The sequence below is a fragment of the Ambystoma mexicanum genome, chromosome 1p (assembly GCF_040938575.1).
Source record: "Ambystoma mexicanum isolate Mex_15411 chromosome 1p, UKY_AmexF1_1, whole genome shotgun sequence".
NCBI classification, from domain to species: Eukaryota; Metazoa; Chordata; class Amphibia; order Caudata; family Ambystomatidae; genus Ambystoma; species Ambystoma mexicanum.
The window spans coordinates 81444952-81458108 of record NC_090921.1 but is presented as its reverse complement, the minus strand read 5'-3'; the positions used below and the strand labels follow the sequence as shown (position 1 = coordinate 81458108).

At 49.7% G+C, this 13157-nt stretch overlaps 1 protein-coding gene across 1 annotated transcript; it reads left to right on the top strand.

Moving 5' to 3' along the window:
* Positions 1–393: 393 nt before the first annotated feature.
* On the top strand, positions 394–4131 carry LOC138566369 (membrane progesterone receptor epsilon-like). Its single transcript, XM_069643538.1, has 2 exons — positions 394–888; positions 951–4131. Exon 2 carries the CDS (start codon positions 2534–2536, stop codon positions 3623–3625), a length of 1092 nt encoding a protein of 363 aa, XP_069499639.1. The 5' UTR covers positions 394–888; positions 951–2533; the 3' UTR covers positions 3626–4131.
* The last annotated feature ends 9026 nt before the right edge of the window (positions 4132–13157 follow it).

Below are 13157 nucleotides of genomic sequence, written 5' to 3'. Positions count from 1 at the left end.
CCTCCACTGCACTTGCGCGATCTGAATGACACTTGACCTAGTAGGATCGCTGTCTCTATCTTCCCGCTGTTTGCCCTCCCTTGCCTCGTGGCGCCTTGAAGCTGCCATATCATATGACGGCTGCACCTGGCCATGTGTAGGCGCGCCTGCCATGTGATGGCTGAAGGCAGCAGGATGTATGATGCGGCCGCCGCTCCTTCATAAAGCACTCCTCCGTGGCTTGTGTGCTGTGGCCAGCGCCTGGGATTTCTTCGATAATGTGCACGCCTGCGTGGGTGGGGGGTGGGAGGGATGAGGGGCACCGCCGCAGATCCGACAGCTCTGTGTCTTTAAAGCACGCGTGCAGGGGCGGCGCGCGGCTGTCTGCCGTGACGTCACCGGCGCTTACAGCTGCTCAGGCGCCTCTCTGCCATTCACCTGCTGCCGCGGAGCAGACGGTGCGCTCGCAGCTGCGCCGGGACTCAGACGCTGAGCCAGGACTCGGCGGGAGCCGGCGCCGGCTGCGTGCACGGCGCTGATCCGCTCCACTGCGGCGCAGGGCAGCAGTGGGCACGCGTGGGTGCTCGGCGCGGTGCCCGCACCCTGCAGCAGAAGAGTGCAGGGCGCCTGTGTGCTCTGTAACCAGCCAGGACAGACCCACGACCCTGCAGCACCACAGCACAGGTCGCCTGTGTGCTCTGTAACCAGCCAGGGCAGAGCCAAAAACCCTGCACTACACCATAACAAGTCGCCTGTGTGCTCAGTAACCAGCCAGGACAGACCCAAGACCCTGCAGCACAGGTCGCCTGTGTGCTCGGTAGCCAGCCAGGACAGACCCAAGACCCTGCAGCACAGGTCGCCTGTGTGCTCTGTAACCAGCCAGGACAGACCCAAGACCCTGCAGCACAGGTCGCCTGTGTGCTCGGTAGCCAGCCAGGACAGACCCAAGACCCTGCAGCACAACAGCACAGGTCGCCTGTGTGCGCGGTAACCAGCCAGGGCAGAGGGAGCCGTCAGTGTGCACCGTGCAGAGCCAGGAAACTGCAGAAGAAAAGCACACACTGCCGTAGGAACACGCGGTCCTTATTCGTTGTATAACGCCTGGTGATTGGGCGAGCAGCAGAAGACACGGGATGCCCCCCGGATGCCCCAGTGAGGCGCCTTCACACGGCCCCCGGCCGACCCTAAAGCGGGCTGTGGGCCCCTGCACCGGGACCGCCCTGGAACCCGCTTACCCTGCAGGAACGGTGCATTAACCGAGATCTGCTAACCGCCCCCCCCCATCCACTACCCAGGACCCCGCGAGCTCTGCTAGACCCCCTGTGTGATCCGCCCCGATTTCTGCAATGGGATTTGCTGCACCTCTCCTAGTAGGACGCTTCAGGGGCAATGGTGGGCCTGCAGTGATCTGATTGGCCAGGGCGGTGGCATCTGGCTCTCTTATACTCCACCGCCCCCGCGATGAGGCCTCTCTCTCCATTCATCGCTCCGATGGGTTCCGGATCAGGGAAGCTTTATCGGAATTAAAGGAACATTAAGTCCTACTTAAGGATCTTAAAAAATCCAGAACGTTGCTCCTTTCTGTCACCCAAGCGGTAGTGACGCCTGCAGACGTTTTCCGAGGCGAGAAGAATCGTTTTGGACACTTAAGAAACATTGCCTTCCACTCGGCAACCCTTGAGGAAACAATGTCTCCATAGTTTCCTATAAGCGTGAACTTCCTGTGAACCTGGACTATAGCTTCTATGTTGTCAGTTTTTGAGGAACGGACCTTCCTTTTTCACTTGAAACTGTGTAACACACTTGAAATTGCCCGTGTAAGGGGTACGTTCACTCCTCCTCTAAATACGGAGGAATGATTTTGGACAATCGTTTTTTCTCATCTTGATCACAACAGCACTTTTGGTCTTTCTCTGGAATCCAAAGAACAAATCCGACAATCCTTGGTCGCGGTCCATTGAACCTTTTTGCTTGGATCCATCGAATCCTGAAAGGCAATCCATCAAACTTTTGCACCGAGCTATCAAACATTGGTAGAAGTCCATCAAACTCCTGCTCCAATCCATCGGACCGAACTATCAAACATTGGTAGAAGTCCATCAAACTCCTGCTCCAATCCATTGGACCGTGGTAGCTGTCCATCAAACATTTGCACCCGTCCATTGAAACCTAGTGGCAATCCATCAAACTTCTACTCCTATCCATCGAGCTTCTGCTCCGAACCATCAAACTTGTGCTCCGAACCATCGAACCCTTGTAGCAATCCATAGAACTTCTGCTCTGATCCTTCGAACTTCTGCTCCGATCCTTTGAAACCTTGTAGCAATCCATCGAACTTCTGCTTCAATTCATTCAACATCTGCTCTGATCCCCCGAACCCTTGTGACAATCCGTCAAACTTTTGCTCCAATCCATCCAACTCCCATGCCAATCCAAAGAAAATGGTGCACTGATTTCTGATGCCAAGCCTTCAGACTAACGTACTGTCAATGACGTCCGGGTCGCTACATACAACTTTGGCAATTCTCCCCTGACTCTCAACCCAACCGCCGGTATGTTGTTTCGAAGGAAGTCTGCCCTTCTTCGGCACACTGAGGTTCCACCTGGCATGGCGGAGAACTTCATCCTAAGTGGCTACCGTTTCCCGAACTGCAGCTTCGGTGAGTGCTTGGGCTCGGCCTTCCAGCCCACCAACGAGACTGGCAACTTTTGGACCCACTTCCTTGCTCTATTTGTCTTCGCCTTCTACTTTCTCGAGCTCTTCTGGTGGGAGCAGGCGGCGCCCGTGCTTGACCCCATCTACTACCCCTTCTGGAGCTACTTCATAGGGGTCTGCGGCCTGCTGGTGGTCAGCAGCATGGCCCACCTGTTCAACTCCATGTCCATGGTGGTCCGTGAGATTTGCTTCTTTGTGGATTATGGCACTATCAGCGCTTATACAGTTGGGTCTTCCTTGGCCTACTTCTACTACATCAATCCCCGCACTGGCTTGGCCAATGAGGGCTCCTTGCCTTGGCTGGATGAATCCAGGGGCCAAGCGCCATCCGTGGATGAGTTGTCCCCATTGGTCAGCTGGTGCCCGGCTTGGCTGTTGCCCATGGTGGATACCTTTACCCGTGTAGGTTGGTGGTTTGAAGCACTCTATGTCCCCACGGCTTGTGTGATTGCCTTGCTGTGCACCATGGCCTGCTGCAACTCCCGCCAGCAGTGGCCCCGCTACCGCTACATCATTCGCACCCTGGTCTTTCTGCTTCCCTTTGTGGTGGTGTCCGCGCCCGTCTTTTACAAGCTCTATGTGGGTGCCCGCAATGGTAGCCTGGGCCTCTTCTTCACCCGCCACTGCTTCTGGCTGCTCATCTCTGGTGTCTTCAACATCTCCAAGATCCCGGAGCGCTTCTCGCCCGGCAAGTTCGACATCTGGGGCCACAGCCACCAGTGGTTCCACTTCTGCACCTTCATGAGTATCCTGGACGAGCTGCACATGATCAAGGGTGAGATCAAGGGCCTGGCGGGGGAGCTGCCGAAGCCGCCCACCTTCCTGTCCACCTTCGGGGTCATGCTTCTTCTGCTCCTCGTCCTTTCCGCCATCGTCGTTTGGTTTGCCGTGAAAGTCCATGCCATGGAGCGGAAACCCAAGGCCCAGTGAAGATGGCACTTAGGACAAGCATACAAGACTGGACATTTCCCCTACACTCCTCACCCAATGCCAACCCTTATCCAGAATTCTAGGATGGATTGTTTGGATCAGGAATTAAACCATATCAAGAACACAGTTCTGGGCACACATGGCATAGCTGAATGAAAAATATGTGTTTGGCATCCTTGGGGTGAAGGAACTGGAGGTCTGACCATGCAGATGGTGGTAGGGAGGTGTGGGGACTTTCTGTCTCCGCCGCAGGGGCCATTGCTGTATTCCAGGGTATTTTGGGTGACACACTGAATGCACACTGACGCATAGATCCAAGTGTTGCTCGCGAGCATGCCTTGCATGGCCCTGCTGCACCTGATGGGTTGGGTGGGTTCTGGCACCGCACCCTCTGGTTGTGTTTGTAATCTAGGGGCAGCTCCGGCTACGTTCATGGATTCCAAAAACGAAGCGATTGCAGATAAATAATTAAAATATTGAATGCATTAATGAATGTACATCAGCAATGATGGTGTCGAATGCAATGATTGGGTACTCTAGTTCTGTGTCTAGCAACTAGGCATGGAGCTGGCGTTGTCCCTGCTATACCTCGCCTGAGGGAAACGTCCAGCACCTGCTCTGTGTGGGTTACATCTGATTTTACCGACGGACATCACAGAATAGTACATTTCATCCCGGCCAAAACACTGAAAAACACAGAATCTTTTTTTATTTGGGGGTGTGGGGTGCCCCACCAAGTCCCCTGATTTTCCAACCTTAGAACACCACCCCAAGCACCCACCGACCCATTTTAACCCCTTACCCCACCACCTTTTTATATTTATTTTATGTTTTCAGTGTTTTTCGGTATTATGCTAAATTGACTGGGTACCCTCTGTGTGCGAGAGGATCGCTTGCATTCCTGCTGTACCTGGTCTGCGTTTGTGAGGAAAGCTATCGTTCCTGCTATCCCTGCTCTATATGTGAGGAAAGCTATCCTTCCTGCTATCCCTGCTCTACCTGCTCTATATGTGAGGAAAGCTATCCTTCCTGCTATCCCTGCTCTACCTGCTCTATATGTGAGGAAAGCTATCCTTCCTGCTTGCTATCCATGTTCTAGCTGCAGTGCGGGTGAGGCAAGCTTGCATTCCTGCTATAGTGCGTGTGAGCAAAGATGGCATTCCTGCTACCCTCAATCTACCTGCTCTGTTTGTGCAAGAAACGCTGGCATTCATGCTACCCCTGCTCTCCCTGCCCTGTGTGTGAGAGGAAAGCTTGCATTCCAGGTAGCCATTCTGTGCCTGCTGTTTCTTGTGCACTACCTGATTTGTGTTTGTAAGAAGAAAGCTGCATTCCTTCTTCCTGCTTTCTCTGTGTGTGAGGGAGAAAGGTAGCATTCCTGCTACACATACTGAACCTGCACTGCCTGTGAGGAAAGCTTGCACTTCTGCTACCATGCTTGACTTGCTCCATGTGTGAGAGGAAAGTGTGCATTCTTGTTACATTTGCTCTACCTGCTTTGTGTATCAGAGGAAAGCCTGCATTCATGCTTTCTGTGCCTTGCTTCCCCTGTGTGTGAGAAAAGCTTGCACCCCTGCTTCCTGTGCTCTACTTGCTATGTGTGTGAGAGGAAAGCTTGCTTGCTCTGTGCGTGAGAGGAAAATCTGCATCCCTGCTTCCTGTGCTCTGCTTCCTCTGTGTGGGTGAGGAAAGCTTGCATACCTGCTTCCCATGATCTACTAGCTCTGTGTGTGAGATTAAAGCTTGCATACCAGCTTCCTGTGCTCTGCTACCTGTTCTGTACTTGCGCTGTGTGTGAGAAGAAAGCTTACATCCCTGCTTCCTGTGCTCTGCTCTCTCCGTGTGAGGACAGCTTGCACCCCTGCTTCCTGCACTTTGCTTTCTCTGTGTGTAAGAGCAAAGCTTGCATCTTTGCTTTCTGTGTGTGAGAAGAAAGCTTGCATCCCTGCTTCCTGTGCTCTGCTTTCTCTCTGTGTGTGTGAGAAGAAAGCTTGCACTCCTGCTCCCCTTGCTCTACTTTCTCTGTGTGTGAGAGGAAAGCTTGCATCCCTGCTTCCTGTGCTCTACTTGCTCCGTGTCTGAGAGGAAAGTTTGCATCCCTGCTTCCTGTTCTCTGCTTTCTGTGCTGTACTTGCTCTGTGTGTGAGAAGAAAGCTTGCATCCCTGCTTCCTGTGCTTTGCTTTGTGTGTGTGTGTGTGAGGAAAGCATGCACCCCTGCTTCCTGTGCTCTGCTTTACATGTGTTTGAGGAAAGCTTGCACTCTTGCTCGCCTTGCTCTACTTGCTCTGTGTGTGAGAGGAAAGCTTGCATCCCCGCTTCCTGTGCTCCGCTTTCTGTGCTGTACTTGCTCTGTGTGTGAGAAGAAAGCTTGCATCTGTGGTTCCTGTGCTTTGCTTTTTGGGTGTGTGTGTGTGTGTGTGAGAGGAAAGCGTGCACCCCTGCTTCCTGTGCTCTGCTTTACATGTGTGTGAGGAAAGCTTGCACCCTGCTCCCCTTGCTCTACTTGCTCTGTGTGTGAGAGGAAAGCTTGCTCCCTGTGCTCTGCTTTCTGTGCTGTACTTGCTCTGTGTGTGAGAAGAAAGCTTGCATCCCTGCTTCCTGTACTTTGCTTTCTGTGTGTGTGAGGAAAGCGTGCACCCCTGCTTCCTATGCTCTGCTTGCTCTGTGTGTGTGAGAGGAAAAGCTTGCACCGCTGCATCCTGTGCTCTGCCTGCTTTGTGTGCGTGAGGAAAGCTAGCATTCCTGCCACCCATGTTGTGCGTGTGTGTGTATGAAAGCTTGCTTGAACTGGTCTGTGGTTTACCCACCCTGAGACAAGCTTGCCTCTGATTCTTGAATGGCCCTTGGAGGGAAATATCTGCGCTGCTTTCAGAACCGTTTTGTACATCAGCAAAAACGTGAGCGCAGCAGTGCCATTTCCAGGGTGCCTCACAGTAGTAGCTAGTGCCCAGTTCTGCACCACCATAGAGGGTTTCACAGCAATGACGCTTGTCTGAGTGATGGCTTATTTTGCCCCTGCCAAGGGCGCCCAGACTGTAATCTGTAGAGGGAAAGAACGTTGGGGCGGGGCATGGGGGCCTCATTCAAGTGTGTTAATTGTTAAGAGTGCAGAGAGAGTGTTGTGGAAAAATGGAAGCAGGTATTGCAAGTAGAAGATTGGGGATACCGGTTGATCCATTGTGAATGCAAATGACAAGGTCAGTATTTGTAAGGGAGGTTCCTTGAGGGTGTTTTCTTTGAGTGATAATCTCTAGGCTGTGTGACTGGCTTGAGATGTGCTGAAGCGCACCCTTGCAGGGTGTAGGCCAACTTGCTCAGGTTTACACTTTCTGACTAATCAAAACCCCAGAACAATTTAGGATCTGCCAAGAGTAGCAGAGGGAGATTAAACCCTAAAACGTGAATGTGGCAGGAGAGGAAAGGTGAAGGGAAACCTCTCCAGTAGATTGCGAAAGGGCTTGAGTAAAACCAGTGAACTGGAGTTGTGCCGTGACTGGCATCCGGCCAATCCTGACCGTGATCGAAGAAGCCATTAACCGCCCAAGAGTACGTTCTAGATCTGAAATTGTCCATGTATGTCTGAGTTATGTCTAGGATGAGTGCCTTAAGGATATATTAAGCAATAATAATATGGAGCAAATAATAAGAGGGGTATCTCGGATGAATTCCAGCAGTTGCTGAAGGATTGCGTCTATAAATCCCTCCTGGTAGAAACTGGTTCTATTTTGAGCCCAGCTGAGTTGGATCAAATTGCTCCAGTTTCTGTCTGAGCAGGTGTGCAGTTTAGAATGGAATCTTGGCCTTCACACCATGGTCCACTCCCTACCTAACCCAAGACTGGGAGATCACCTATTTCTCCCCCACATCCCTCTCGTTTCCTCCCCTGGTTGCTTGTAGATCCCTTTCTGACACTCTGCCCACCCTCCCTCTACCCTGTTGTTAGCTCTCTGGTAGCGATCCGCCTACCCCGCTGTGTACTCCCCCCCCCCCTCTGACTTGTAAACTGTTCTGTTGCTCCTCGAAGAGAGGTGTGTGAGCAAGATCTATTCGAATAATAATAGGCTCTCGTGGAATCGAGAAACCTAGGACTAAAAAATATGGCGGTGCCCACCGAGGGGGAAGAATCGCAACCCGAAGCCCAAACTCAGCAGGGCATGACCTAGGCGGCCCACCCCTCTTACCCATGGAGCAATTAAGATGAACAGCTGACCTGATAACACATTAGACAACATAGATGGGTGCAAAAGGACAGCGTGACACAATTCAGGACGAAATTAGTGTGGGGCAGAAACACACTGATGGTGCAGTGTGGAAGGACGGGCTGCTTTCCTGGATCACTGATGCCATTTAGGAATAAAGTCAGAGGAGTGGGAATGCCGCAGCACTGTCCAGGCTGTAGTAAAACCACAGGGGCGCACAGGGCACAATCCATTAATGAAATCGCGCGACACGACCTAGGAACAAAACAAATTTGTCACGCCCTACCAGTGACAATGGGTGTAGAGCCACAATGTGCACACCTGGAAATGAAGCGCAGCAAGAGCACATGGGAGCTAAGCTTATAGCGGAGGGCAAAGAGACTGCAAAGACAGGGCCAAACATAGAGGCTCATAGCTCCTTAACCCCCAAGTACGTCTTGGCTGTGGCTTGGCATGTAAGGGCTGGCAACCTTATAAGAGGTGTGCTTGGTTTTTGTACTGAAACTCCTCTGACCTTAAGGTTCTTCGCCTATTTGATTACTATTATTATTTTTGTTTCGAATTTATAAAGTGTAGCAACTCTTAATGAAGGACCCAAAAGAAAGGTGAGAAGAACAGAAGAGAGATTTTTGGGTTATTTCTTATAGAACTCCAGGAGATCATTGATGGCTTTAATATCTTCTGGATGTTTATTCCATACCTTTTCTGCTTAATTCCAAAAGGATCTTCCCAAGGCTCTGGCTCGGCGCAGCCGCACGATCAACAATCAGGTGTTTCTTGGCAGAATGGAATGAACGACCAGAACAATACCATTTCTGTGATAGAGGGGAGATGGCCTGTGAAGGACACTGAAGACCAGAGTCAAAGTTCCAGACTTGACTCCGGCAGGGACAGTGATCCAATGACATGTCTTTAAAACAGGGGATACATTGAGCATAGCTAGGGATGTTGGCAGTGTCCATGATGACTTGGAGTCGTCCAAGGACATATTCCAGAGCTCCAAGGAAAATGGCATTGCAATGATCTAGCTTTCAACCAATCGCTGCTCTCCCAAAATGTGGCACAGTCACTGTAGGAGGAAAACATCTAAGCCGCATGTAGATGTGGAGGATGGGAAGATGAGGATTTAGGCATCATCGTTGATCGAAGGAGCGGTGGTGCCGAATGTGAAGATACGTGGGTCCAAGAACAGACCCTTGAGGAACCCCCACTGAAAGAAAGGGGGATGCGAGTGGAAATGCCAAGGACCTGTCTGATCGGTAAGTGGGTGATCCAGTCTAGGGCAGAGTGTCAGATTAAAATGTTAGGCAGGGTAAGCGGGAGAGGAGTGGTCCAGGGGGTCAAAGGCAGGAGAAAGGTAAGTGGGAGTGGGGAAGAAATAGGATAACTGTTGCGGAACCCCGATTTCAGTGGGGCTGCAATCTATTGATCTGCAGGTAATCATAAATTGGGAAAGAGCTACACATTCTAGAGTTTGAGTACTGATGGACGAGGAAGACAGGCTTATGGTGGATATGATACGGCATTTATAACGCACCATATCATATCATATGGTAGGGTTATTGGGATCAAGAGACCGTAGCTATCGTGTAGCAAGCAAGGAAACCCGGGTATCCTTAACCCAGATATCCTGAAGAAAGGTACCGTCCCAAACGCCCAAGAAAAGCAAAGGTCTACGCCTATCCCATGAGAAGAACACAGAGAGTGATTGGAGGAGCTTCAAGACATGTTGCGCTGTCCATTCAGTTGCATAGGTGTTTCGGGACGCTCTACCCAGCGCACATATATATATAGGGGACATATAATGAGACGTTGGCTTAGGATACTATAATTCCCTTGAGGAGTTCTGCTGACCTGATAAACCATAACGTCAAAGCAAAGTGGCTTCAAAATATGCTTGGAGCCCCGAGATGGTATTATCTGACCATAAAACATAGTTACTATTTAGGTTCCCTACCTTTTCCATGCTGCAGTTTGCAATGCCGCTCTTTCCCGTGCAGATGTTATGGTGCAGACCTTTGCCTCCAGTCCCACACTGACCTCACACTTCGAAAGGTGGTCCTCCTCCATCACCTGCCCCTCTGTGTTTTGTAAGGGGGAATACCCCTTGATCACCACCCCAACTTCTTCCCCTAAGTCACCATCCTTGATTTTCCTCTTCCTCCACTCTCCCCGCTTGCCCCGTGGCGGTCGCATTCCCCTTCTGCTTGCCCCTGTGCACCCGGAAGCGTGAGCCCACCAGTGCTACTACTGTGGAGCAGCGAGCACCTGCGCGGCAACGGTCGCATGCTAAAGACCCATTCTGATAATGCAGTACAAATAAGACCGGTAACAACACTATTGTATACTTTTTATATATATGTAGACGACATTGCTAATTCAGGAGGATGATGTAGACGCACAATAGCTTAACAAGTCACATAAATACACAACAGCTTTATTGCCTTTAAATTCATAGTAGCTTTATATTACATGATTTTAGAATGGCAGGAAAACCTCTTTTACATGAAAAACATTTTTAAAAGCAGCACCAATATTGGGCAATCATTGCTGGTATTCCATAGTACAAAGTACAGAACGAATACTGCACACCTGTTAATAAATGGGTGCCTGGTGATTTCATTGCAGAATAATCACCACACACATTTTCAGTGCAGAATAATTCACCTGCAGTGTATATTTGGTAGTACATTTATGAAAGGGCACAATCTTTTTTAGGGTGGCTGATGGGAGTTAATTGGAATCCGTGGGGGGTTTCCTCATGTTTTTTGTGGCTGCTCTGAATCCACTGGCTCTCCTTCTGCACTAATCTAAAGGTCTGGAAAGGGTTGTGTTCGACCGTCTTACCAATTGTTTAAACGTCCACAATCTTCGAGAGGCGCTACGAGCAGGTTTCCGCTCCCGTCACTGCACAGAAACTGCTTTCATGCATATGTACAATAATAAAATGGGGCTTTTCTAGGGGTGATGTCATGGCGCTGCTGCTGCTGGTTGCATTTTAAAATAACAAAACCTGCAATTATTGTGACCTGCAACACATCCTTCCGCTCTATCTCCCATCTAATAAAAAAATAATTGTGGGTTATTTACCAAATAAGCAAAACAGAAAGGTGATGGCTGGAAGGTTTCAAATCATTCATAACCACTGGCACAGCTCTAAACAACACCCCAGACTATCGCTTTTCAGCCTGCCAATGCACTACAGGAGGGGAAAGACCATATGCAAATCAGGCTTGGTCCTATCCCAAAAAGGCCAGTCCAGCTCGAACGGTTAGGTCACATCCCTTCTACATGAGACCACAAGCATCCCCAGACATGTTTCAGCCTCGTTGGGCATCTACAGGACATGTCGTGCAGCTGCTACTGCAGTTTACAATTTAAGATAAATTGCTCTGACCTGCAACACATCCTTCCCCTCCATCTCCCATCTAACAAAAAAACTGTGGGTTATTTACCAAATAAGTAAAACAGAAAGGTGATGGCTGGAAGGTTTCAAATCATTCATAACCACTGGCACAGCTCTGGGCAATCCTCCAAGACCATCGTTTTTCCGGTTGGACTTGTTTTGGGCAGTTGCTGTTTCCAGTCTGTGGCCAGACACTTGGCAGGCACTCGATGTCTGCGCTTTGGGGTTTAGGCCTCTTTGAGATGCTCTGTTTGTTTACAGTTTAGCCCAAGTTATGTCCAATAGTCCAGGTTCTGTTGGACGTCTGTGATAAGATGTACCTTTCTCAGTAGAAATGACACCATTGCCGCAGGGTATAAAACACGCTTCTTTAATTTGTTACAGGTTTCAGGATAAAGTTAGCTGATATTAACGCTACATATGGTGATCCATTCTTGTATGAAATGTATATCATATTACAGTAATATTGTAACCATATTTTTCTTAGTGTACTGAGGAACAATGCAATGTGATGTCACTTCCTGTTTTGCCAAGGAGTGAAAGGTTGTGTGCCATCACTTCCTGTGATGTCACTTGGGATGGGGCCAATTACATCACTTCCTGCGATGTCATCAGAGGCCAAGGGTTATGTGACGTCACTTCCGCTACCCCTGGCATTTTGGTGAAATGACATCCCTGCTCGCTGATCTCCTTCCATGCCTATCCAGGTCCCACCTCCACTCTCCCCTACTCTTCTTCAGCTAGAAATGTCAGTGTCATCTATGACCCTTCCCACACCTTCTCTACTTTCATCTCCAAAACTGCAATGGTGGCTCCGCTCCACCTCCTATATAATAGTAAAATCAGGCACCTCTTTCCTTTCAACACTGCCAAGCATCTCGTAACCACTCTTGTCTTCTCTAAACTGGACTACTGTGCCCGCATGCTTTGTGGTCTACCCAACTATGCTTTCTGTCCCCCGACAAGAGCATTAACTTCTCTACCAGGACTCTCTTTGATCTCCATCACTTCACACCAACCTTCTCCTACCGTCACCAGGCTGGATGGCAGATAATGCAAAACAGTGCAAGATTTAAGTTGCTACTCCTGGGTCACACAATCTATCCACGGTAAGCCACCACTGTCTCTATCCTCCTCTGTCTAACTCTACAAGCCTTCTCGTAATCTCTGCTCCGCCTCCTCGACTATCCTTCTGACTCCTCGCCCTCCCTGTGCTTCCTCTCACTTCTCTCTTCTTGCTCCACCTGCACGTAGAATTCTCTTCCATCGGACATCCGAGTACAGTCCACACCGATTTGTTCAAAGTCAAGTTGAAAACCTACCTTTTTGGCTTTGCCTTTGCGCTAGCATTTTACCCTTGCGTCAAACCTACCTCTGTCCCTCCCGTTCTCTGCTTCCACTCTTGCACATCCTCTGTCATCTGTCGTGGTCGCATCCCTAACATCGCTGGCCATACCACCTAGCTACTCTTAAACAGGTCTAATGTTGGTTGTCCATAATCTAAGTAAGTCCACCCATATATCGTCCCTGGTGACTGTTCCATTTACTGTCCACCACAACGTGGTCAGAATGTCACTCAAACTCCCCCATTGTAAGAAGCTCACGTCTTCCCATCCAATCTGATTTCTTATCTATTATATGTTCTTTTGGGATCAAAAAAGCATTGTTCTTCCCTGTATACAAATACATAAATAAATAAAGGTGCAATTCAAGAATAAAACACTTGGGGTTGAAAAGAATAGGGGCAAACATGAAACCAGTAAGTGGGCTTCAAGTACAGTCTTTTATTTGGTTTTGAAAATGTTGATTTTGAAAAGCATTTTGTTCTGCAGGCGTTGGGGTTTGCCCGCCGAGTTTTGCCAGGTGCAGCGAATACGGCAAAGGACCAATGTTTATGGGTTTGCCAGGTAAGGTAGCCTGATATGC

Bases quoted from the DNA above. Each gene is read 5' to 3' on its own strand.
- LOC138566369 (XM_069643538.1), top strand. From the start codon at position 2,534: ATGTTGTTTCGAAGGAAGTCTGCCCTTCTTCGGCACACTGAGGTTCCA.